The sequence below is a fragment of the Miscanthus floridulus genome, unplaced genomic scaffold, assembly GCF_019320115.1.
Source record: "Miscanthus floridulus cultivar M001 unplaced genomic scaffold, ASM1932011v1 os_2177_1, whole genome shotgun sequence".
Taxonomy (NCBI): domain Eukaryota; kingdom Viridiplantae; phylum Streptophyta; class Magnoliopsida; order Poales; family Poaceae; genus Miscanthus; species Miscanthus floridulus.
Window position 1 is genome coordinate 1 of NW_027098139.1, and position 25,503 is coordinate 25,503.

Here is a 25,503-nt window from a genome sequence, read left to right on the forward strand (position 1 = left end):
GCCCAGCGCATTTCTCCCGTAGAGGAGAGTAGCTGCTCGTTGCCACAAAGAGAGTAGTAGATGAGATGCCCTAAAGTCGTGGCTTTAGCACAATTTTGGGGGACAAGCATGCAAAGGATTAAGGATGTGAGGATGACCTGTGAGGCTTGGAGTCGAAGATGCTGGGGAGGCCTACTGCATGTGGAAATGAAATAACGGTTCCGGTGGGCCCCATGACCCAGCGGACCGAGTTTGCAGCGATGTTTTGTGCTCTGGTAGCTCGCTCCTGTATTAAGAAAATGATTTGCTCAGCAAGGTGGTACTGCTAGTATTATAGAACACCAATGGGCACAACAGAGCAAAACCAAATGATGCATCGAACCTTCTCTTCTCGCTCCTTTTGCTTCCTCTCTTCTTTCTTCTTGTCAGAGTCCATGCCCAATATTTTCCTTATAGCTTCTGACTGCAGAGATCAAACATAGTTGATGACTCCTGGAAACCGAAACATGTCAAATATTGATTGAAAAGGTGAGAAAAGATTTCTCTCCTACCTCACTTTCTTTAGTGGCTTTTTCCACCTTGCATCCTGCGTCGCTGAGCAGCTTCATGCCTTCTTTGCAAGCATTTCCTCTTCAGAAAGCTTGTCCTTCTTGCCTGGTGCAACAGAAATATGTTTCAAATGCATTTAGCAGAAGAACCAAGTTTGATGCTTCTAATCAAATTGAACTGCACAAAACGACGGCAAAGGATAGTATGTACTTCTCGAACGGAGCTGGAGGTAGACCATCAGGGAACTCAACAGTACTGCTGCTGCTTCCATCCATCCATGATTGAAGGGCACGGCGGACGTGTTGTGAGAGGTTCACTTCTGACATTGACAGGTGATTCAATCGCTGTTTTTTGTTCGGTGTCCTTCGACGTCAGGCTCACTGTCTGAGGTTGGTTCTTCTTCAGTATTATCATCATCAGCTGATTCTCTAGATCTTTTCTTGCCAGATCGGGAAGTAACAAAATCATTATCAGCCTCATACACCTTGCTCCTATTTTTCCCTTTCTTTGAGGCACTCTTCTTAGAGCTATTACCTTTGCTCTTAGGCTCACCAGTACCATCCCAATCTTCAGGAGTTCCAAGATTGCTTGTATCATAGTCCTCATCAAACTCATTGTCCACAGATTTCTTAGCAAGCCTCCTACTCTTCCGGACAGGATCTGAAGAAGGTTCTCTCTGAACTTTGCCTGCTTGCTCCTGCGCCATTGTTTCTTCAATTGACCTCTCTTTTCGGGCTTTCTTGTCTCGTGAAGAGGTTGACCTGTCAGAATCTTTTGCGCCTTCAGTCTACAAGCAGTTCACCCTTTCGAGTCAGTTGCCAATTGTGTATAGCATCTTGAAGTAAACAAAATGAGATACTTGCAAAGGACACATATTCTTGCTATAAGCCTAGAATATTGAGGCAAATATCTGCAAGTCTGTCTTTGTGTTATCAAAATCAGCTAGTTTTCCATTTCATTATCTAAAAATAAAGGTAGTTTTCCATTTGATTTCAAAAGGTGGCTAGTCTTCTCCCAGAACTAAATTATGTGGCGATTTGGTGCAAATGCAAGTACAATACAAGATGAAAACACAATTCAAAGCACTCACAAGATGGCCATGCTTTTGCTGGTGCCGCGAATCTACAGGCCGTGGAGGCTTCGCTAGGCGGCGTATCAGGGTTCGGTTTCGGTAACACGTTACGAATCTTGAGCTTCACCTTCCCCAGCTTCTCACCAGGCCGTCGACGAACCGCGGTTCCCCTCAGGGGCATGCGCACCATGGCTGCTGCTTACCCTCGCTCTTCCTGGAGCCACCGGCCGCGGCCTCGGACCGGAGCCGGATGCTGCCCTTGGTCGCGCGCTCCGGCGACGGAGCGTTCGAGGATGAACTCACGCCCTACGGTTGCCCCCGTCGGGGCCGGTGGCGTTCTCGTCCGAAGTCAACAGCAGCCTCCTCGGCCCGCTCCTGGACGAACGCCGACGGTGACGGAGGGGAGGCGTTGCCCCGCCTGCTCCGCGGCAGGGCCGCCGCCCTCCGGCCTCGGCCGCCTCGCCGCGCTGCTCCGCCGCCTCTTCATGTGTGCCGCGTCGAATCCGGAGCCCTCGCCGCCTTCCATCTGACCGGAATCTGGACGCGAGGGGAAAGGGGGAGAGACACCGTGAGTTCGTTGGCCACCAAATTCGTCAAGGAAAATACTGCAGAGCGTGTAAACTGTAGATTAGGATTTAGGAACCCGGAATTGGAAAGAGACGAACCTGAGACGGGTAGGGTCACGGAAGGATCCGAGACGCTCCGACGAGGGCTACGTGACCTCTCTGCCGCCGCCGCCGCCGCCGCCGCCGGTGGAGGAGGCCCGAGAAGAGGGTCGTTTGGATTCGTACGGCGAAGTGGGTGACGGAGGGGGCATGAATGTAATTTTCAGTGCATTTTTTACTTTAATACATGTGCTTATAGAAATTTAAGAAACAGCCATTGCACTTTCTTAACACACAAGATTTTTTTTTTCAAATATGAATAAACAGTTAAGAAGCTAACATGTAAGGAAAGGAGAGATAACTATGGAGAGAATAAAATTTCAATAAGCTATTCAAAAAAGTTAATCATTTAGAATATTGGTCCTGTTCGCTTTGCTGAAAAGTCATGGCTGAAAGTACTGTTCGCTGATTTGTTGCGAGAGAAAAACATCGTTCGTTCGCTGAAATAGTACGGCTCATAAGAGAAGCAAACAGGACCATTGCTTGTCTGCATTTGTTATGTATCTCCTACATTTGTGTGGGTTACAGAGCACATATCAAGAACATTTGTTCATGATTTTTGGGCTGGCATTGAAGCGCGTGGGGGATGGAGATCCCATGCCGAATATTTTAGATTGTTAAATAGTATCCATGTGACGTTCTTTCTATTTTTCTTCTATTCCATGTCTTTTATTTTTGTTTCCCCTTCTGCTTTGTTCTATCTTTTATTGTTTTTCCATTAATGTTTTGTTATGTTATGTTATTTGCTTGTTTCTATATATTTCTCTACCATCTTAGAGTGATATTCACTTGAACTATTTCTTCTAGAATATAATAAGATGCTCACGTTACATTTGGTGTTCCATGATGTATTATTTATTGTTATCATAGTATTTTGAGATGTTCTATGATGTATTCTAATTTTTTCAAAGTATTCATGTTTCATATATGTTGTATTTTGCAATGATTGTATAGTACCTATGAGATATTCTGTAGTGTATTTTTGGGTTGCTAAAATTTACTATCAATATGATGTTCCACAAACATAATGTGAACTGTTCACACGAGACACATGAAATATCTATGTTATATTTTAGCTTGTTCATGAAGTATTCATGTGTGATGGTCAATGGATTATTTCAATTGTTTTTATGGTATCTATTAGATGTTCTCTTTTTTGTTTTACAACTAGACACGACTAATTCACTTGAATGTAGAATTTTATTTTCTAAAATTTGGAGTATTATTATTCTGAATTTAGAACATTTTTCTTCTGAAGACGGAACATTGTTTCTTGATGCTAGAATATTTGCCTTGCCTAATACAAAGAAAATGTTCTATCTCCATGATAAAAAAATGTTCATTAACGAAATATATTGTCTAAATATACTCAAGTGAGATTTTGTTTTGAAGGTTTCATTGTAATTAGAATTTAATTTAGATGCTCAATTTGTTAACTACAACTTCTTAAGTTCTAAAAATATTTAGGACAACGATGATGTCAACAAAAAAATTTCACTCCTCTAGATCGAGTTGCATGTGTCCATGCATGCAGGCTCTCTTGTGGAATGATTCCTATTTGGAGAACTATTATTTTTGGAGAGTCTCTTAAACTAGGAGTTTAGATCTAAGTTTTACAGAACCACTCTTAAAGCAGTTGTTCTAAACATGATCAAGTTTTCCATCCATGTTGCCGTCAGTGAACAATCAGTTCTTCGTGATGGTAGAAGGAATGAAGAGGAGGGGAAAAAAAAGAAAACGAAATCAAGAAAGAAGGTACTGCAACATTACAACCGGAACGCTTGCACACTAACTACATCTTCTTCCTGGATATCCATGGATACACAAGTTTGTTGCATGAGTGAAGCTTCTCTGATGTGTGGAGAGTTAATTATAAGGTGGCGGTATATGTTGTTGCTGTTGCCTAGGAGCTAGCACATGCACAGCTATGGATGATGACCGAACGATATATGGCCGGCCAGTCGATCTAGCGCAGGCCGGCCGCGGTGGCGATGGCGAGGCAGTTGCTGGAGAGCTTGGCGAGCTCGGCGTCGTGCTTGGCCATGACCGGCGTGAGCTCCTCGCGCTCCTCGAACCCCTGGTCGCAGGTGTCGACGTCGGTGCGCACGGTGTCGAGCATGGTGCCCGTGGTGTCCGCGGTCGCCGGCGGCGAGCGCCTTCTGGGCCTGGTCGAGGCTGTAGGCGATGTCGTCGAACGACTCGACGCAGTCGAGCAGCGGGTTGCGCGCCAGCGGCTGCGTCTTGGGGTCGCTTGGCGAGCGCGGCCGCCGCGGCCTTGGCCTCCGCGGCCTTGGCGCGCACGGCGGACATGGCCAGCCGCAGCACGCCGGCGCCGTCCAGCCGCTTGCCCCCCGGCAGCTGCGGCTGCGGCTGCTTCGCGATGGACGACATGCACAGGTCCGGGTAGTCCGTCTTCAGGCACAGGCTCCGCACGATGTCGGCGCCCAGGCGCGATCGGCGTTCGGCGGCGCCGGCGCGGGCGTTGGCTTCGGCTTGGCTCGCCTTGGCCGGCGGCCCAGGCTTGGTGTGACCCCCGCGCGGAACGCAGACGGCGCCCGCCGGTACTGGCGCCACCGCGGCGGCGAGGAGGAGGCTGAGTAGGAGGCAGGCGACGAGCGTCGGCGGCGTCGTCATGGCGGAGGAGAGGGGGGAGAAATGGAGGATACAGTTTGATTACGGTCTGGTGTAAATAGAAGGAGACGTGGTCAATTAATAATGGGTTTATATTAGTTCTGTTTATTTAGTTAATGATTTATTTGAATGTGAGGGAAAGGAGGGGATTGGCTGGCTGCATTTTCCCGGGAAAAGTGGCAGGAACGGTAGCCAGTGAAGGCTACCGGTGAGAAAATAGGAGGGGCAAAAAATAGCAAATGATGATTAGCTGCTATCTGTTTCTGAGTTTGAATTTCTGAGATACAAAATAATTACAATGGAGGGGGCAAATACAGTGAAAAAGTTTTTAATGCGGGCTTCATAGGACACTAGAAATAATCAAAGAAAGCAGTTTCATCTTTGCAGTATACGTTGTAGTCCTCGCTCGTCACACAAAGTGAAAAGTTTGACGCATTGAATTGGCCGGGTGTTTATAACAAAAAGGATGAGAGTACATTTTATTTTTATTTATTAGGCTTGTTGGTTCTTGGTTGGATAATTTTTCACTCCAAATTCTTCCAAACCACGTGGATTGGGGTGCACCCAAATAATCGTTTTTTAATCTAATCTGGATGTTCATGCTCCAATAAATTGCTATTATGGTAGTAGAGTATGCACATTAACAACACAATTGCTTGATGGGGCCGAATAACTAGTTCAGACCACGGGTGCCTTACATCTAGTGTATAGTGAATTGTATTGCTTGTGCCAACATGAGTAGGTGAGACGATGCTTGATGAGGTTCTATGGAAAATATCCTGTCTAGCTAGCCACCCTACTTTCCTTATATAGCCCGGGGTATATAGTCAAGTTTGATCTTTTGTGTTAGGATTCGCTTCTTAGTCCTATTATAATAGGATTTCCGATTGACTTGACATTTTTTTTTAAACGAACCGGCAGGAGAGCTGACTGTTATATTAAAAAGGAGAAAGCCAAAGATGGCTAAGGCGCTTTAGCCTGCCACGCCCCCAAAATAAAATATACCCAGAAAAGGATCAAGAAAAAGGTAGAAGAGTTGCCAAATGTTTTGCTCCCTGCCGCTTTTCCAAAGCCTTGCTTCATCTCTAATCTTGTTTAGTACTTGTTGATTTGTTGCGCCATTATGCTCGAAAATTCTTGCATTTCTTTCCTTCCACACTTCCCAACACACTAAGATGATCATATGTATAGCATGATGGTGAAGATACCTTATATAGATGCAGAACTCTAAATTATTGACCTGGTGCACCCTATATCTAGGGGACTAGATATGCGATGATACCATGGGGGAGTTGACAATATCGTTGACACTCATTATACCAGCTATATTCATATTTCAAATATCGAAGATTTGGTTTTATAATAATTGAGAATATATTATAAGACTATGTAATATGCCTTATAAATTCTTTCTAAGACCTCACCTTACAAATACTCATTTGGTTTTACAATAATTGACAATATTGATTGGGCCAAACTTTGTAGGACTCACGTTTACTCTCATAATTCAGTATGAAAAAGCCGGACATGCAATACAGAGAATATTTGTGGTGGCTGGGTATCTAAACTTGGATTCAATTATAACCATATTTGTGGTGATGGACAGGGCATCTAACTGAATAGTTCCTTATTTAACTGCGTTTCACAAAAAAGAAAAGAAAAGAATTTGCTTATTCGGTTTTAGTGTTAGTCAGAATGTACACTCAAGGCTCAGAAAAGCCTTAGATTCCTTCACCTTGGATTGTGCTAACTTCAGTAGACATCTTATCCTTTTCTGGATTTCGACAAATTTGTTGAAGAGTTGTGTCTTCCATACCAAGGAAATATAATCAGTTAACTATGTAGTTTACCGCACATCTTTATATTTGTTGTAGTGATCAAAATAGATCTCGCTTAAGAAACTGCATACCATTTTGATTCCAGGTTTTGCTTGAATGCACACATGGAATCGATTATGCCGCACAATGTGTGGTTTTGATAGCTCCACATGACCTACATTGTATAAGTTTCTGCAACATATACAAAGATGTTTGTGATGGTTTTAATAGCTCTAACTTCAGTTTTTCAAATAAAGCTTCCTTTATCTAAAAAAAAGATAAAATGTTTGAGATAATTAATACTATGACATGCCGTTTGTCAAGGAGCTAATTAATTAAAACTTCATTTCTTCAAATGGGACATATAGGTTACTGAAACAAACATAAAAAATAATGTCAAGAACTAGGCTGCTGGAGTGAATAGTGTCCACAACCAGAGTTTTTACATGAGATGCTTTGTTTTTCTACTTGTATTTGCATTGTAATTAAAAAGAACTTCAAAGTAAAAGTATGGTGAGAACTTAAATGACTGTTTCTACAACAGGACATGATCTATCGTAACTATCTGACACCTCATTGCCGATGAGACAAACAATTCAGCTACAAACCCCTGAAAGACTTAGGTTCCTGTATCATCACAATACAGAGGCCAACTCCACCAAAGCAGAGCTTGCATTTTTTGCAAACAAGAAATGAGTGAAATTTTCGAAATGGCAATAGGTTCATGCCTCATCACTTCATCAGAAATGAGAAAACTACAGTGGAAATGCATTGCAGGTATCATCACAATACAGAGGCCAACTCCACCAAAACAGAGCTTGTATTTTTATGCAAACAGGAAATGAGTGAAATTTTCGAAATGGCAATAGGTTCATTCCTCATCACTTCATCAGAAATGAGAAAACTACAGTGGAAATGCATTGCAGAAGTAGCTTCTAAGATGAGGTAATAAAAAACAGAATTAATTGGTGCTCAACAGGTTCGAACTGGAGACCTTTAGTGTGTAAGACTAACGTGATAACCAACTACACCACAGCACCACTGTGACAGCAATTAACTCGGTTACAGAAAGATCGGACTTTACATTAACCAAATAACAAGGAACCAAGATGACAGGAGAAAGAAGACAGTGCATCCACTAAAGATACAGTTACACATTACACATTTGGCATGGCTCTGTTCGCTTGAGCTTATAAGCAAGAACCAGCCCTACTTTTTCAGCCATGGAATAGTGTTTTTCTCTTGCAACAAATCAGTTGCAGCAGCAATAAGTCCCGCCGAACAGAGGAGCTGAGGAGGTTAGATGTTATTGACTTCGTGCTACTGTTGGCTGTTAATGTTGGTCTACATCAGCTATAACAAAGCAACGATTAAACAGATCAAATATGTGCTATACAGGTGGGGAGATGAATGAGTATACAAATTGAATTGTGCGCATGGCTGAGACAAAGAGGAGCAAATGCTTCTATCCTAAGTGTATCTTGTATTGAGTAAATGCTTCTATCCTAAGTGTATCTTGTATTGAACCTAAATGTCACACATATCTTAATATCATCATAAGGGTATTGCAGATCCGACAAGCACCACCAGCCAAGTAGGCGCCTCCGTGCCTACAGTTTTCCTGGCTGTGTTGGGGAATATCCTGCCTCATCTACTACCTGCAAGATTTGATGTAACAATCTTATTAGGACTGATTAATATTTTATGTTTGGACATTAATAGTAGTAGTTTCTGTTTTAGATAATAGCTAAACTGAAAATCAGGGATGCAAATATCTTGCCAGAGAATAAGAATCCCTTGTCAACTAAAGTTCAAATACTTTTGATCCCGGATTTCTTAATAAAGTAAAAGCATAGATACAAAAATCAATACTTACATTGCCTGAACTTGATAAAGGGGATCAAACATGAATAGTTCCCTCTGCTCATCTGTTGGATTTGTTAACCACCGACAGAACATCCATGCTGCCCCAGCAACTGATGACACAGACAGGATCGCCAAGAAGCCAAAATGGGAGACATCGTTCGCAATTATAGCCATAGCAAGCATGACTAACTCTGCAAGGCTTGCAATTGAAACCTCCATTCCTCCAATTAGATTTGCTTTTGAAGCAGGAACACCTGTCTGGACGATTTGAGTCCCCACAACATCATAAGACATGTGCCCCAACCGAGACAATGCCTGCAGATTAACACAGAATAGATAGGATTACTCAGTAGCATTCAACTAAGTTCTATTGAAAGAGGAAATATGGAGTGAAGATTTCAGTCTTACAATGGATGCTAGGAATATAAGTAGAGGTGTCCTTTGTGAAATTGAACCAGCCCAATACACCGTGAGCGCAATTGACAAGAGTGAAGCTTGAAATATCAATCCAGCAGCCCCCGCCTGTTATAACATTAGCCGTTTGCATGAACTGCAAAAGAAATTACTGAAACAAAACCAACAAGGTAGATGTCACACCTTTAGAACTCCAACTCTTTTCACCAGGCTTGAGGAGATGAATGTTGCAACAAGGCCCATGATAGAGCACAATCCACTGAAAGCACCAACAAGGGATGGACTGATACCTGTTCAAAATTGATAGATATAGTCTTGTAGAGAGCCTTTTAAGGTAGTTGTACAGATTTGAACCAGAGAAGTGAAACCTACCGCGATGCATCAATAATGCAGTCATTATGGCACCTGGAGCAAGTGCAACATTGAAATTTAGGAACACGGTAGCTGCACTTGCAGGTAGAACTGTTTGCTGCTTATACTCATTCCAACCATGTTTGATAGCACTCAAGCTATTTTGAACTGAAGGTTAAACAGACTGTTAGACCATACACCAAAGTAAAATTAACAAGCTAATCATATCAAAGTTCCTCACCTATCCTGCGTACATCTAAAAGATCAGTACAAATAGATTCATCAGTGGCTGGTTCTAGAGGAATCAAGTGCATGGCATGAAACTCTATTGATTAGTTGACCCAACATGACCTGAAATTGAAAATACCAAATAGCACTGTGAGGACGCTACGTCTGGCTACCCTATTCAAGTTTTAGGAGTGACGATAAATGTGGTTTACCAGAACAGGGAAACTGCATATCATTAGACCACAAGCAATCTTCAAACAGGTCACAGGATGGTATCTGGACAGAAGAAGGCCAAAAACCGAAGCACCAACTGTCTGCAATCATCCCAAGAAAGGTTATTATGTCCACTCAAAACAGGATATTGTGTTCAGCTATTTGCATCCAACAAATAGAAAATAAGATTGATCAATGATCAGCTTTGTTGTGTGCTGAAGTATCAATGAAATAAGATGATTATATGCAAGTCTAAGAGAGAAAAATCGCACCTCACAAACTAGATCAAGTCGGTTGAGCACAGCATTAGCTTGAGCTAATGCAACAGGCCTGTTTGTTCCTGCTAACTTCACAGAGAAAAGAATTTTAAGGGAACAAGTTGATCAAAGACAACAACAAGCAAGTTATTCTGAAATCTCTATAAGATAACAAACTTTTCCATTTGCACTGATGTAGGTTCTTAGTTCCATCTCACAAATTTATCTTGTAGGAAGGTGATATCAAGTATTTGAGTCAGACAAAGCAACAGTCTACAATAGTAATGGGGATTAGCAACCCTACCAACACAACCCAGTCGCGCTCCATGGACACTCCTAGCGCCAATCCTGCAAGCCTTTCGATAGCTCCAGCTGCCACTAGTGCAATGAACCAAGGTCTCAGAACCACAGCTGTTGTAGAACCATGGCTCAGGTTTCTTAGAGCATAGATGACAGTTGCAGCTGATATCAACTGAGTGGCTACCTGCAAGATCAGATTGCACAAAGAACTAGCATCAATTAAAGAACATGGCAACTTGTCCTTTTTTTTTGCCAAACATAAGAGACTAGAGAAGATAAAGGACATGCACCTGCACAGCATTCAATGCTGTGTACATGGGTATTCGAGGGAAATGATCCATAAGTTTGCCAACTATTGGAGCCCCAACAAACACAGAAAGCTGGAGATCATCGATTTAATTAGACTACTGATATAGAAGGTTTATCTCAAATTAAATTAATTACAGTGGTAAGTACCTTCGTGAAGAAACCAACAATAGCCACAGGCAATAGGTTTGGATGAAGAATTGCCAGTGCAGCAGGCCAAGCAAAATTCCACAGTTGTTCCACCAAGTTACCAAATAAGTAACTAGCATATAGAGCTGCATCAATGTTGTATGATGTTTAAAGGTTATTTAAGTTCCATGACAGGAAGATCTTAAGGTAAAAAAAATGAATCCATAGGGGTACAGTACAGCTATTGCTCCTTCTGCAAGGCCTTGAATTTTTTAATCAACTACCCATAACATGGATCTTTGTTCTTCCAAGAAATTTGCAGCATATTTGAATAACTTATGCAGTAAGCAGTAACGCAGGTGCTACAATCGAGGTGATCCTGAAAAAAAAAACATACCGTATAGTCCAGCAGGATGAGCAGGAGTGGATGCCAAAGTATGTTGCTCTCCTTCAGACAAGACCTGTATTATAAACAAAAAATTACAAAAGGAAAAAAGAAACCATTCGACAAAGAACATCAGTAAGGGAAGAAGATCCATACCGGCAACTCTTCAAAATCAGAAGGACAGGAAGCCCTATCATGCAGCGGAAAAGGACTAGAATCTAGAACATCTCCTCGAAGATTAACAACTGGAATGGAGCATACTGATGGCAATGATGGGTGATCATCGAAAGTTTCTTCTTTATTTACAGTACTAACATCAACCTCAATGTTTGTAATGTAACACTCCGGGACAAAATTTTGTAGCCTGGCAAACACACACATGCAACATGTTAGTGGTCTACAGAATCTTAAATCGATGGAAATTTCAAGAGCAAAATCTAATACAAGAAGACAGCATCATGAGCTCAATCAGCTGGACCCCGAATGCTATTACAGTGTTTCTAGTCAATTAACCTCCCTTGTCCCCACCGGATTCAATGTTGAACACATCTATACCAATAGGAAAAATTTATACACACATGCAAGGCAACATAATTTAGCTTTCATTTCCATAACCGAAAGTAGCAAAAGCTATAAAGGAGCCAGAAGCCCAGCATCCACAGCAAAAATTAACCATAAGAAACACGCTTCATGACACATTTCAACTCCTGATTCCCACATCAAGCATCCCAATGGGAAGAACCTAACCTACCAGTGTTAAGCAACCTTCCCTAATCTCAACCACCAATCTTGCACATGAATCGTCCCCAGTTCAAATCCCCTATAAGCTAGGAAACCACCCCTCGTCCACCTCGCGAGCTCCAATATTCGAAAGAAGGAACCTTTCTCCTCGCGCACTAAAGCACCCTAAAGGAGCCGCCGCGTTTTGCGGCGAGAGCCAGCGCGGGCCGGCAGCAGCAGCAAGCAGATAGACACACACTCACCTGAGCGCCGCGACGCCGAGGGACGAGGCAGTGGGCCTCAGGCGCAGCGTCCACGCGCCGGAGAGGCGGCGGCGGCGGACGAGGGACGCCTGTGGCGAGGCGAGGAGAGCGGAGGCTGCGGCGGCGGCGGCGGCGCGACTACTCATGCAGCCTTGCACAGGACCAGGCGCCGCCGGGGAGTTCAGGCTCGGCACAAGGTTCCGGAAGCATGTGCCTGCAGGACTGCAGCCTTATCTTGATGATGAGGCGGAGGCGCGGGGGCGAGAGGGCGGAGAACCAGAGGAGAGGAGCGAGCGAGGGGGCGCGCCAAGCTGCCCAACTCCAATCCAGGGGAGTGGGCAGTGGAGGGGAGGATGGAGGAGAGATAGGAGGGGCCCTATCAGCCGTCTGATGATTTTTCTAGCATTGTGATGTTAGATGAAAATCCCAGAATCAGTAGAGCGAGAGATGTTCCGTTCTGGAGCAGTGCAACTGCCCGGGAATCTCCGTGGAATTTATAGTCGCGGTTTGAGTTGCGATGCATTACATGGCCTCAGGTTTTTTTTTGCCATAAAAAAAACCACAGGACACAGATGGTTGAAATTCCGTTGGGAATCTCGTCCAGTCAAAATCACCCTTGCTTTTATCCTCGAGAGAAGTCCGAATGCAGGCCACAATATTTTTAAAAGAATATGCATACTATGGGTCTAAAAAAATTCTATACATTACTCTATTTCCTAAAATAAGTGTCGTTCTCGCTTTCAGACAAGTCAAACGTTTTTAACTTTGACCAAATATATACAAAGAAAATATTAGTATTTATACTAAATAATTAATATCATTAGATAGATCGTTCAGCTTATTTTTAAAATAAATTTATTTAGAGATACAAATGTTGCTAATATTTAGCATAAATCTAGTCAAACTTAGAAAAGTTTAACCAACGCGGATACTATAGTGACACTTGTTTTGAGACAGAGGAAGTAAGACGAAGATGTTATTATTGATATAACTAGGTTTTATTAGTCTATTTAATTAAATTAAATCAAATAAATTCAAAGCTCCTGTTTAATGCTACAATTTATGTGTTTTAATGAATCTAAGGGCAATGACAGTAATATGTTTGTTGAGTTGTGCTCAGTGTTCATATATATATATAGAGAGAATTCCTTATTTGACACTGGGAAAATGAGTCGTTTCTTTCTTGGCCCTGAAATTTTCTTCGTTCCCTATTTGACACTCACTTCAACTTTCGTTCCTAATTTGACACTGCCGTCAATTCCGTTAGCTAACGGTGTTAACTGACCGTTAAAAAGACGTTTTTGCCCCTAGAAAAAAAACGGCGAAGCAAATTTGAGAGGAAAAAAAACCTGCGCCCGCCTCTGATGCATGCGCCCAGCTAAAAAAAAGGCGCAGGTTTTTTTTTCCTCTCAAATTTGCTTCGCCGCTTTTTTTTCTAGGGGCAAAAACGTCTTTTTAACGGCCAGTTAACACCGTTAGCTAACGGAATTGACGGCAGTGTCAAATTAGGAACGAAAGTTGAAGTGAGTGTCAAATAGAGAACGAAGAAAATTTCAGGGCCAAGAAAGGAACGACTCATTTTTCCAGTGTCAAATAAGGAATTCTCTCATATATATATACATGGTCGCATCGAGTTGTACCGATATGTACACCACAAGTCATGTTCAATTTTGCCAGAAGCTAGTATAAAGAAATGACAAATATTCATATCTAGCACCTGATTTTAAGAACAAAACTAGATGTGCATCATATGTAAGTCTAGGAAGTCAAATCTCACATATAACTACAAATAAGGGTAATATCAAAAGATAATGCTCAATATATAACATACTTAGTATAAAAAATATAACCTTAGATAGCAAACGGCGGAAAGATAACTCTGATCTTCGGGTGAAGACTTCAATTCCACAGAGATAACTGACTGGTTGATCACAAGCCTAATTCCTCCAAACTCTAGCAATCTGGTACCCATTCGGGATTTTATCCAAATATTTGAAAAGTAAAGCAAGCGTAAGTACATATCGTACTCAACAAATATAACATAGGGTTCATGAGGCTCAAAAGGCTTTATCGGGGACCAATACTAGGGTACCCGAAGAGGAGGGGCTAATGGTCGTTATACGTTAATCCATCCAAGCAGTCAATGGTGCGACTACAGCTCCAACCGACACTGAGGCTGCGGGCTCCGCCTCGTCCGATCCCAAGGTCATGTGATCCGCCTCACCTAACCTCTGGGGGCGGGCTCCGCCTCGCCCGACATTGAGGTCGCGGACTTAGCCTCGCCTGACCCCAAGGTCGTGCGATCTGCCTCGCGTGACCTCTGGGGGCGGGCTCCGCCTCGCCCAACACCGAGCCTGTGGACTCCGCCTCGCCCGACCTCTAAGGGTAGGCTCCGTCTCATCCAACCCCAAGGTCATGCGATCCATCTCGCCCGCCCTCTGGGGACGGGCTCTGCCTCGCCTGACACCGAGGCCGCAGGCTCCGCCTCGCCCGACCTCTAAGGGTGGGCTCCATTTCGCCCGACCCCTGAGAGCGGGCTCCTCCTCGCCCAATGTCTGAGGGCAGGCTCTGCCTCGCCTGACGTCTGAAAGCTAGCTCCGCCTCACCCGATCCCTCCAGCACGGCTCCTAACGGAAGCTCATGCCACTGCCAACCACTACGGGCTAGAAAGTATAACCCAAGGTCAAACTTCTGGCATCGTATAAGGAGAGGTCACGTCTCAACACGACCCGTCCCCACGACATGTCATTCTAGGAAACTCACATCACCCACAGTGATGGACGCGTGGTCACTATGCTGCCTACTCCCTATACGGTCGCTAATCAGCACGCTGGTTTGCCACGCCGCCCGCTGGGGCGGAGTGGGACGTAACGACCTGCTAACAACGCTAGGGCATGGCATCATCGGCGGACAGGCGCCCGGCGTGGAGCTGTCCCTGTCACCACCGTCGTGTCAGCGGGACCCGCGCAAAGGAAAAGAAAGGCCCGGCGACCCTGAAGGACTTTCTCTCTCTCTCTCTCCCATTCTCCTCTTTTCTCCCGCTGTAAAACGTGTTTTCCCTTTCCTATAAAAGGGAAAGCAGGGCACCTCACTAAGAGGCATCAGATCAGATAAAAAATCACTAGCATCAAACCTCGAACACATAGTCGAGCAGCGACCGAGCTCTCGGTACCCATTTGTTCTTTCCACCAGAGACTTGGGACCTGTCCCTTTCTCGTCCGTTTGTAACCCCTACTATGAACTTTTCAGTGCTAGTAACATGAGCAGCAGCAACGAACTGGACGTAGGGACATTCCACCCGAACCAGTATAAACCTCGTGTCCTCTTAGCACACCATTCGAGCCAGACACGTAATATTAGAAATTTACTTGTTGGTGTTTACTCGAAACACCGACAAGCTAATACTGGTTAACTGCGATTAGCTTTTAATGAGTCATGATTTTAGAAATATGGTGGCAACAAGTTTATCCATAAGCCCACATAAACACATGATCAAGTAAACATGAATAATGAATAGCATAAACAGTAATCATTAGTGAGCATCTTTATCATCAGTATCATCAGTGTTCATCATCTATTCCGTAAATGTTCTAAGGCCGCTCGTAACCGTGAGCATGGCTGATATACCAGTTTTACACTCTATAGAGAGTGTACACTTTCACTGTGAGTCATGATTTACCCTTTCGCCTGAGGCGGCCAACCTCTTAACCCACTACCAAGGAAGGTCAGCAGGGTTGTATGGTCGAGATGACGACTAGAGGAGGGGGGTGAATAGTCATTATTAAAATCTAATCACGTCGGCTAACCGAAACAAATGCGGAATTATAATAATCGGTCTAGCCGAGACTATACCCCTCTATCTATGTTCTCTAGCACCTTGCAAAGATCCTAATTAAGCAATAAAGGTGCCGGGCTAGCTAGAGCTCACCTAACCAATTCTAGATGCAAGGTCACACGAACCTATGCCACTAGTACTTTACGCAACGGAGAGCTTCTAAATATGCTAGTAAGCAAAAGCACAAAGCCAGCTAAGCTCACTAGCAATGCTCAATAATATGGCAACCAATGACAAATTAGAGAGCGCAAATACTTAGCTACACAAACTAAGCAATGTGACTAATAAGGTTACACAAACCAAAATAGTCACGTAAGGGAGCTACTTCTATGCTATACAAGCAAGAAGGTAACTAGTGAGCTACACAAGCTAACTAATTACAAGAGCAACTACACAAGCACAATGTATATAAAAGTAATTACAAGCTTATGTAAGTGGATTGCAAACCAATGGGAAGAACAAGGTTGACACGGTGATTTTCTCCCGAAGTTCACGTGCTTGCCAACACGCTACGTCCCCGTTGTGTCCACCGCTCACTTGGTGGTTCGGCGACTAATTGGCATCACCCGCCAAACCCGCACGTTGGGCACCGCAAGAACCTACCCTAAAAGTGAGGGTAGCTCAATGACATGCTCAACTAGAGTTGCTCTTTGCGGCTCCCACGGGGCGAGCACAATGCCCCTTACAAAGCTCTTCTCCGGAGCACCGCACAAGCTTCTTGCGGGCTTCGACGGAGACCACCACCAAGCCATCTAGGAGGTGGCAACCTCCAAGAGTAACAAGCGCCACTGGCTTGCAACTCAATCATCTAGTGCCACTCGATGCAATCTCACAATGCAACGCACTAGAATCACACTCACTCGCAATCGATTCGTACTCTTGCAAGCACAAGTGAGTTAGAGGGCATCCAAGCACTCCTACACAAGCCACATAGGTAAGAGGGTGCTCAGCGACTAGCCTAAGTCAAGCCACACACTCCTTTTATAGTTCCAAGGGCTAAAATAGTCGTTACCCCTTTACTAGACAAAACGCTCACTGACCGGACGCGCAGGTCATAACGATCGGACACGCAGGTCACAGAGTCCGATCGCTAGGATGACACCACGTGTCCCCTCCTTTCGAAGCCAATTGTTGGGCTTCAACGGCTAGCTCCCACGTGCACATACTCTTGACCAGACACGCCTAGGTCCAACGACCAGACACGCCAAGTCTGAGTCCAGTTACCACCACATTTCTACACAACTGACCGGACTTGCCTTTCTCCTACGACTGGACTCGACTCTCCCAGCGTCCGGTCACTTATAGAGAGGTTCCAGAGATGTTTTTCAGCGACCGGACGCGTCCAGACATCGCTAACCAGACTCTCCATGTGTCCGGTCGCTTCTAGACACGCTAAAAACACTGACCGGACGCTGTGACCAGACTTGCAAGTGCTGACCAGACACGTAGATCGCAGAGTTCAGTCATAGACCTTTCAATGCTAAAACGGCTATAACTCTTAGCTCTGAACTCCGATTTTGATGATCTTGGACATTTTGGAAAACTTACTCAGAGGGCTACACATCCCATAAGCATACTTGATCCAAATCACAATGGATCAAAACAGTATTCCAATCCAAGGAGCATCCTATAGTTCGGAGTACACCAAAAAGCCTTTTTCTCTTCTCTAAGTTGATTCACAACAACTCTAACTTCTTCTCATTTGCAAATGTGCCAACACCACCAAGTGTACACCACTATGTGTATGTGTGTTAGCTTTTCACAAACATTTTCCAAAGGATTAGTCACTCAACTTGCCACGCCACTCGATCCTAGGGATGATGCAAAGTTAGATCACTCGAGTGGCACTAGATGATGGATATGCAAACAAGTTTGCCCCTCTTGATAGTACGGCCATCTATCCTAAACTTGGTCATCAACTTCTCTACACACCTATGATCGGTGAAATGAAATGCCCTAGGTTATACCTTTGCCTTGCGTATTCCATTCCATCTCCTATGTCGATGCAACATATGCACCAACATGATCAACAATGATATGATCCATTTCATATCATCACGTGATCATATTGGTTCATCGATCTTGACTTCACTTGCTTTTCACCATTACCTTCGTTCATCAGTGCCAAGTCTTGCTCAAGCTTCACCGCCATGTGGTCCATCGCTCCAAAGCCTCTTACTTGCCCTTCACGCTTGCAACTGGTCCATCAAGCCAAGTCTTGTCTTGATCTTCTCCACCTTGATCATATGACTCAATGCCATGTCTCATGTGTAATAAGCTCCTTCATCATCATATGTGTGAGCTTTGCAACATCTCCAAACTATTTTCACCTTCATGGCATATGTTGCTCACACACATGTACTTGTGGACTAATCACCTGTGTATCTCACATAAACATAATTAGTCCACCTAGGGTTGTCACTCAATTACCAAAACCACACAAGGACCTTTCAATCTCCTCCTTTTTGGTAATTGATGACAACTCTACAAAGATATAGAAATTAAGCTCTTTTGGATTCATGTTGCTTACCCAAGCAATTTTACCATGTGTAAATGATTTTGGACAAGTACCACAAACCCAAAATGGTAGTATTAGCTCCCCCTACATATGTGCTAGAGTGTTTGTTTTGAAGCTCGCACATATGCATAGATTAAAATTATGGAAAAGTAATTACTACTAAATGATGCTAAGGTGTATAAAGTAAACCTTTGAAACGTGATACCAATCGGAGTTGCACCTTTAAGTTCATCCTTAGCACCATGGTTAGCTAGATAACCTCGTGAGATCAACATCAAAACCAAGATACTAGCATTACTTGAAAAGCATACCAAGTGTCTAGCTATTATCCTATGCATGCTAGTTTTTATTTCATCAATCAAATTCTACAACTAGCATACCTCACACAAGCATGCATATTGAATTTAAGAACTTATGCAATGCAAGCAAGCACATGAATATGCACATATCAAATGCAATCAATCAAAGTTCATGAGCTTGCTCCCCTATTTATGTGCTTCTCTTGTCCAACAATTTTGATCCATCTCTTTTTTTTAATGTTGCTCCATCTTTGTCCTTGTCCATGTCTAACCTCTACTTCTTTATTTCAATCTCTCCCAAAGCTTTCATATCTTATCTCCCCCCTTGTACAATCTTAATCTTAAAGCTTTCATATCTTTGTACAATCTCTCCCCCTTTGTCATCAATTTCTATAAAAGGTGTGCTTCTCATTGATGCAAAGGTATGTATTTAGGGTAAATGGTTAAGACTTGAATCTTGTATTTTCATGGACATCACTTGATTGTTGGATGACACCACTTGTAGATACCACTTGTAACTTATACCACTTATATCTTGTGTAGGGCTTCTTGAGATACCACTTTTTTGTTGTGGTTGGCTTGCTTCATCTTTTGATCAATGCTTGCATGAGAGCATCATTGTGAGAATACCACTTGAAATATCATGATTAGCTCTCTTTTGGGTGTTGCTTGTTTTTCTTGAGCAATCCTTTTGATTGCTTCAACTAAGCATCTCAAATATTTTTTGGATTACCACTTCCATGTTAGTCTTCCAAGTACCACACTTGGTTTACCTACTCATAGGCGGCAAGCCCCTACACTAGGGAGAAGTGACCTCTCTCCAAAAACCATTCTTGATACTCACTTGAAATGACTTGATTGATTGATCCAAATGATGGACTTAACTTGATGAGTAACGTTGATTTCTTCTTTAAGTCCTTTTCTTTCTACTTGTTTAAGTCTTTTTCTTTCTAGCAAATGATTTTCAATAGCCATTAGAACTTAAACTTCATCTTCATCTTAAGTTTGATCTTGATCTTCCAATTTGAGTACCAAATGTGTGCAAAGTACACTCCACAATCAAATGGCCTTATACTCTTTGATTGTCATGCTTAAAGATCATATTAATACCAAACTTAGGTGCCTCAATTACTTATAAACATGTTTCTAACTTGAGGACCTTTCAATCAAAGTGACTCTAGAGCAATCCAACATTTGTCACTTTTCTAGCAGATTTTGTACTCTTCAAAGAAAAATGCATATCTCCCAAAGTACAAATCCAAATTCTACGAAATTTGGTGGAGATATTCTTAACTAAGTTATCTAGCAACTGTAAAAATTTGAGCTTCATTTGACTTCTAGATTACTACCAGATTTCAATTCTTCCATCATTGCTACATGCTAAAAACTACTGCACTATAGCTGACAAGATTCACTTCAAAACTATAGCATCTCTTATCCAATTCTCATGAAATTTGTATAGCATCTTATATCATAAGTCTATAGTATGTACACCAATTTTTATACCAATATAATAAGTTTTAATCACTCAAACAAGGCTAAGATCACAACTAGCTCAGATTTTGCAATATAAGACAGATTTCAATCACTTGAGCTATACTTCAAATGTGAATCAAACTTGAAATCAACTTGTTTGAATACTTTCATAAGACATAAATCCATTCAATCCACTTACTATATGTCATCATATGAACTTATCCAACACAAATTAATCCAAACTTGATTACTAATCAATTTATCCATTCAAACATCTTATAGCAAGCAACATTGCATATTTATCCAATTCAATCAACTCATATGCACCCAAATGAAATGATCAATAAGATATATACCTTGGTTAGCTCATGATCATCCAATTTGCAAGCTTTAACTCAAGTATTTTTGCAAGCCATCAAATAATCCAATAAATCACCATAACTTGATCATGACACTTGTATGCTGAAGCACATTTGGACTTCACTAATTCTTGGTTTGGCATTGGGATAGAATTGCATTAAGCTTCAATGCTTGATTCAACATATGGTGATTAATATAAAAATAATTGAATCAAGACTCTAATGTCATGGTACCTATACACATTCATCCACTTTTTGATGGTACCCAAACAATTTTGGGTCCTCTCAAGTTAGGAGCAACATACTTAGGCAATGTCTTAGTATGAGTAGCGGGATGTTTTATAATAGCAACCATAGAGGTACCATTACCATCCTTCCTAAGCATAGAATCATCATCAATTGAAATAGGCTTAGGAGTGTTACCTAGGGGACATGAATGTGTCATGTGTCCCATTTCCCGATATGAGTAGCACTTTCTCTTTGCTTGAGCCTTTTCTTCCTTGCTCATGTTGTGCTTCTCATTGTCTTGCTTCTCCTTGTTTGCTTGAGCCTTCTTCTCAAGCTTGTTTGGACAACCCGAAGCTAGGTGGCCCAATGTGTCACAACTATAGCATCTCATGTGAGCAATCTTCTCCATTTTCTCTTCTTTGTTCTTGCTCATTTGCTTTGTATCTTGATTCATCTTTGGACGCAATGCTCTTTCTCTTGCTTTTCCACCCCTTCTAGTTTTCTTCTTCTTTATCATCAAATTACAACCATCTTCATGGTTGATCTTGATTTGCTCTTGGGGTATCTTCTCTTGCTCAACTTGTGGCTTTGGTTGAGGCTCTTCTAGTTGCTTCACCAATTGCTTGGTTGGGTACATTGAAAGGTCCTAATATGGCTAGAGGGGGGTGAATATCCTATTTAAAAATCTACAAATCAACTAGAGCAATTTGATTAGTATGATAAATAGCAAAATGCAAACTTGCTCTAGCTCTACAAGGGTTGCAAGCCACCTATCCAACAATTCTAGTTTCAATGATTACTAGGCACACAACTTGCAAAGTTACTACTCACTAAAAGCTCTCAATCTTGCTACTCTAAAGAGCTCTATTAGATGAACTTAAAATAACAAAGGAAGCTCTTAATTCTAATTACACTAAAGAGCTTGCCACAGCTAGTTTGCAAGAATATAAAAGAGTGAGTAGGGTGATTATACCGCCGTATAGAGGAATGAACCAATCGCAAGATGAATACTAAATCAATCACCAGGAGAATACCAAAGGGCAATAGATAATCAATTTTTCTCCCGAGGTTCATGTGCTTGCCGGCACGCTAGTCCCCGTTGTATCGACCAACACTTAGTGGTTTAGCGGCTAAGAGGTGTTGCATGAACCTCGTCCACACAATTGGACACCGTAAGAACCTACACATAAGTGAGGTAACTCAATGACGCAAGCAATCCACTAGAGTTACCTTTTGGCTCTCCGCTAGGGAAGGCACAAGACCCCTCATAATCACCACAATCAGAGCCGGAGACAATCATCGACCACCGCTCAATGATCCTCGCTGCTTCAAGCCATCTAGGTGGCGGCAACCACCAAGAGTAACAAGTGAATCCCACAGCGAAACACGAATGACAAGTGCCACTAGATGCAATCACTCAAGCAATGCACTTGGATTCTCTCCCAATCTCACAATGATGATGAAACAATGATGGAGATGAGTGGGAAGGCTTTGTCTAAGCTCACAAGGTTGCTATGTCAATGCAAATGGCCAAGAGAGTGAGCTTGAGCCAGCCATGGGACTTAAATAGAAGCCCCCACGAAATAGAGCCATTGGGCTACTCACTACATTGAACACGGGCCGATCGGATGCTCTGGTTAGATTGACCGGATGCAGAACCCAGTGTCCGGTCGCCCAATGATAGCCACGTGTCCCTCTATGTTCAACCACAGCCAGCCGATCTCAATGGTTGAGACATGACCGGACACAGCAGCAGAAGTGACCGAACGTTGCTGAACCCCAGCGTCCAGTCATTTACAATAAGCTCCCAGAGACGGCAAATCATGATCAGACGCGTCCGGTCGACCTTGACTAGATGTAGCTAGCGTCCAGTCAGTCTCCTTGATCTCGATACTGCTACATCGGCTCTGACCAGACGCTCTTCTAGCATCCGGTCAGTCTGAGACCCAGCGTCTGGTCACAAGATCAATGCTAGGTCTTCACTGCCACGCTTGACCGGATGTGCCGGTCCCCTAAGACCAGCGTTCAGTCACTTAGTGAAACAGCGAGACTGACCCTCTTTAATCTCTATCTTCTTCACCCTTGCTCAAATGTGCCAACCACCAAATGTATCACCTTGTGCACATGTGTCAGCATATTTTCACAAATATTTTCAATTGTGTTAGCACTCCACTAGATCCTAAATGCATATGCGATGAGTTAGCATCTAGTGGCACTTTGATAACCACATTTTGATATGAGTTTCACTCCTCTTAATAGTACGACTATCAATCCTAAATATGATCACACTCACTAAGTGTCTTGATCACTAAAACAAAATGGCTTCTATAATTTATACCTTTGCCTTGAGCCTTTTATTTTTCTCTTTCTTCTTTTCCAAGTTTAAGCATTTGATCATCACCAAGCCATTACCATTGTCATGATCTTCACTATTGTTTCATCACTTAGAGTAGTGCTACCTATCTCATGATCACCTTGATAAACTAGGTTAGCACTTAAGGTTTCATCAATTAACCAAAACCAAACTAGAGCTTTCAATCTCCCCCTTTTTGGTAATTGATGACAACCCTTACACAAAGATATGAATTAAAGTTCAATTGAATCCATGTTGCTTGCCCAAGCATATTTACTATGTGTAAAGGATTATGGACAAGTTTCATGAATTCCAAATGGTAGCAATTTGCTCCCCCTATATATGTGCTAAGAGTTTGGATTGTAGCTTGCACATATGCTTAGATAAGAAATATAGGAGATAATTTCTACCAAATGATGCTAAGGTATAAGAGATGGACCTTTGAAGCGTGATACCAATCGAAGTGCACCAATATGCCATCCTTCGCACCAATAGTAACTAGACATACACAAAAACTAGAATACCACGTGAGATCAACATTAGAAGTACGGGTCTAGTTTCCATAAGAAGAACATAAGTCTAGTTACTTTAGCTCAATATCACTTGGAAACTCTTGAGATGAAATCATTAGATAACCTATGCATGCTAGATTTTCATTTCATCATTCTAATCTTACAATTAGCATACACCACACAAGCATAAATATTAAGCTTTAAAACTTGTGCCACGCAAGCAAACATATGTAATGCACATTCAAATGCACCATACAAGTTCATGAGCTTGCTCCCCCTATTTGTATGCTCAAAATTTTAATTAATCCCCCTTCTTTTGTCATATCTTATCTCTCCCCCTTTGTTCCTTTGTTGTCTTTTCACTATCTTTGTACACTATTTCTCCCCCTTTGTCATCAATGACCATAAAGGCTTAAAGTATAGATAGGTTAACAATTTGCACAAAAGGTGAGCTCAAATTATAGATTGGTTAGGGAGAAACCATGTGAAATGAGGATCATTTTTCCAATATGGTTCAATCTAGATTACTTGCAAAAGATATTTAACTCGGTTTGATCCAAGGACAAGCTTCTTCACACCTCCAAATAAGGGTTATCTTGTACCATGTTGAGTTAAACACTTGTAGCTTATTTTCTAGATCAAACACTAGGTTTACAAGCCCACAAACATGTCATATGCTACCACTAGATTATTTCAAACATACAAGCAATAGTGGTACCATACAAGCATCAAATTCATTTGATTTTTATGAATGAGCCTATTCAAATAAGTGGGGGTGCATCAACACATATTTGAGAAATCAAGTATGTTCAATTCATTCCTTAGCTTGCAAAACCTCTTCTCATCAAGTGGTTTGGTGAAGAATCGGCAAGTTAATCTTCGGTGCCCGCACTCTCAATGTAAACATTCCCTTTTTGTTGGTGATCTCTTATGAAATGATGGCGGACATCAATGTTCTTTGTTTTTGAATGTTGAACTGGGTTGTTGGTGAGCTTTACGGCACTCTCATTGTCACATAGCAATGGCATTTGCTTGAATTTGATCCCAAAGTCACTCAAAGTAGCATTCATCCAAAGTAATTGAGCACAACAACTACCGGCCGAAATGTACTCCGCTTTGGCGGTTGAAAGTGCTACACTATTTTGATTCTTTGATGACCAAGACACAAGTGATCTTCCCAATAGTTAACATGTGCCTGATGTGCTCTTTCTCTCAACTTTGCATCCCGCATAATCGGAGTCCGAATATCCAATCAACTCAAATCTTGCTCCTTTGGGATACCACAATCCAACATTTTGTATATGCTTCAAGTACCTCAATATTCTCTTTGTTGTTTTTGAATGACTTTCTCTTGGTGAGGCTTGGAATCTAGCACATATACATACACTAAACATCACATCCGGCCTTGATGCGATCACATAGAGTAGGCTTCCAATTATAGACCAATACATCTTTTCATCCACCATGTTGCTACTAGCATCACTATCCAAGTTTTCACTTGTCCCCATTGGTGTACTAATAGCTTTACTATCATCCATTCCAAACTTCTTGAGCATGTCCTTGATATACTTGCCTTGACTCATAAATGTGCCATTCTTCATTTGCTTGATTTGAAGACCAAGGAAGTAGCTAAGCTCTCCAATCATGGACATCTCAAACTCACTTGCCATCATCTTGCCAAACTCTTCACAAAAATCTTGATTGTTGACCCAAATATGATATCATCAACATAGATTTGCATTACAAATAAGTCATTTCCAAGCTTCTTGGTGAAGAGA

The 25,503-nt window shown here is 42.3% G+C and overlaps 1 protein-coding gene and 2 pseudogenes across 1 annotated transcript; all 3 read right to left on the reverse strand.

Annotated features, from left to right (window-relative positions):
- Positions 1–4: 4 nt before the first annotated feature.
- On the reverse strand, positions 5–2,396 carry LOC136534678 (uncharacterized; annotated as a pseudogene).
- Positions 2,397–3,901: 1,505 nt separating this feature from the next.
- Positions 3,902–4,969, reverse strand: LOC136534676 (putative invertase inhibitor; annotated as a pseudogene).
- Positions 4,970–8,012: 3,043 nt separating this feature from the next.
- Positions 8,013–12,593, reverse strand: LOC136534679 (solute carrier family 40 member 2, chloroplastic-like). The gene is given in 15 exon segments (XM_066527066.1): positions 8,013–8,371; positions 8,590–8,894; positions 8,988–9,101; positions 9,177–9,283; positions 9,366–9,512; positions 9,586–9,634; positions 9,636–9,695; positions 9,785–9,886; positions 10,058–10,132; positions 10,347–10,526; positions 10,633–10,722; positions 10,799–10,923; positions 11,175–11,238; positions 11,319–11,526; positions 12,146–12,593. Coding segments are annotated over 15 exon segments (1,776 nt in total). The 5' UTR covers positions 12,292–12,593; the 3' UTR covers positions 8,013–8,367.
- Between the last annotated feature and the right edge of the window lie 12,910 nt (positions 12,594–25,503).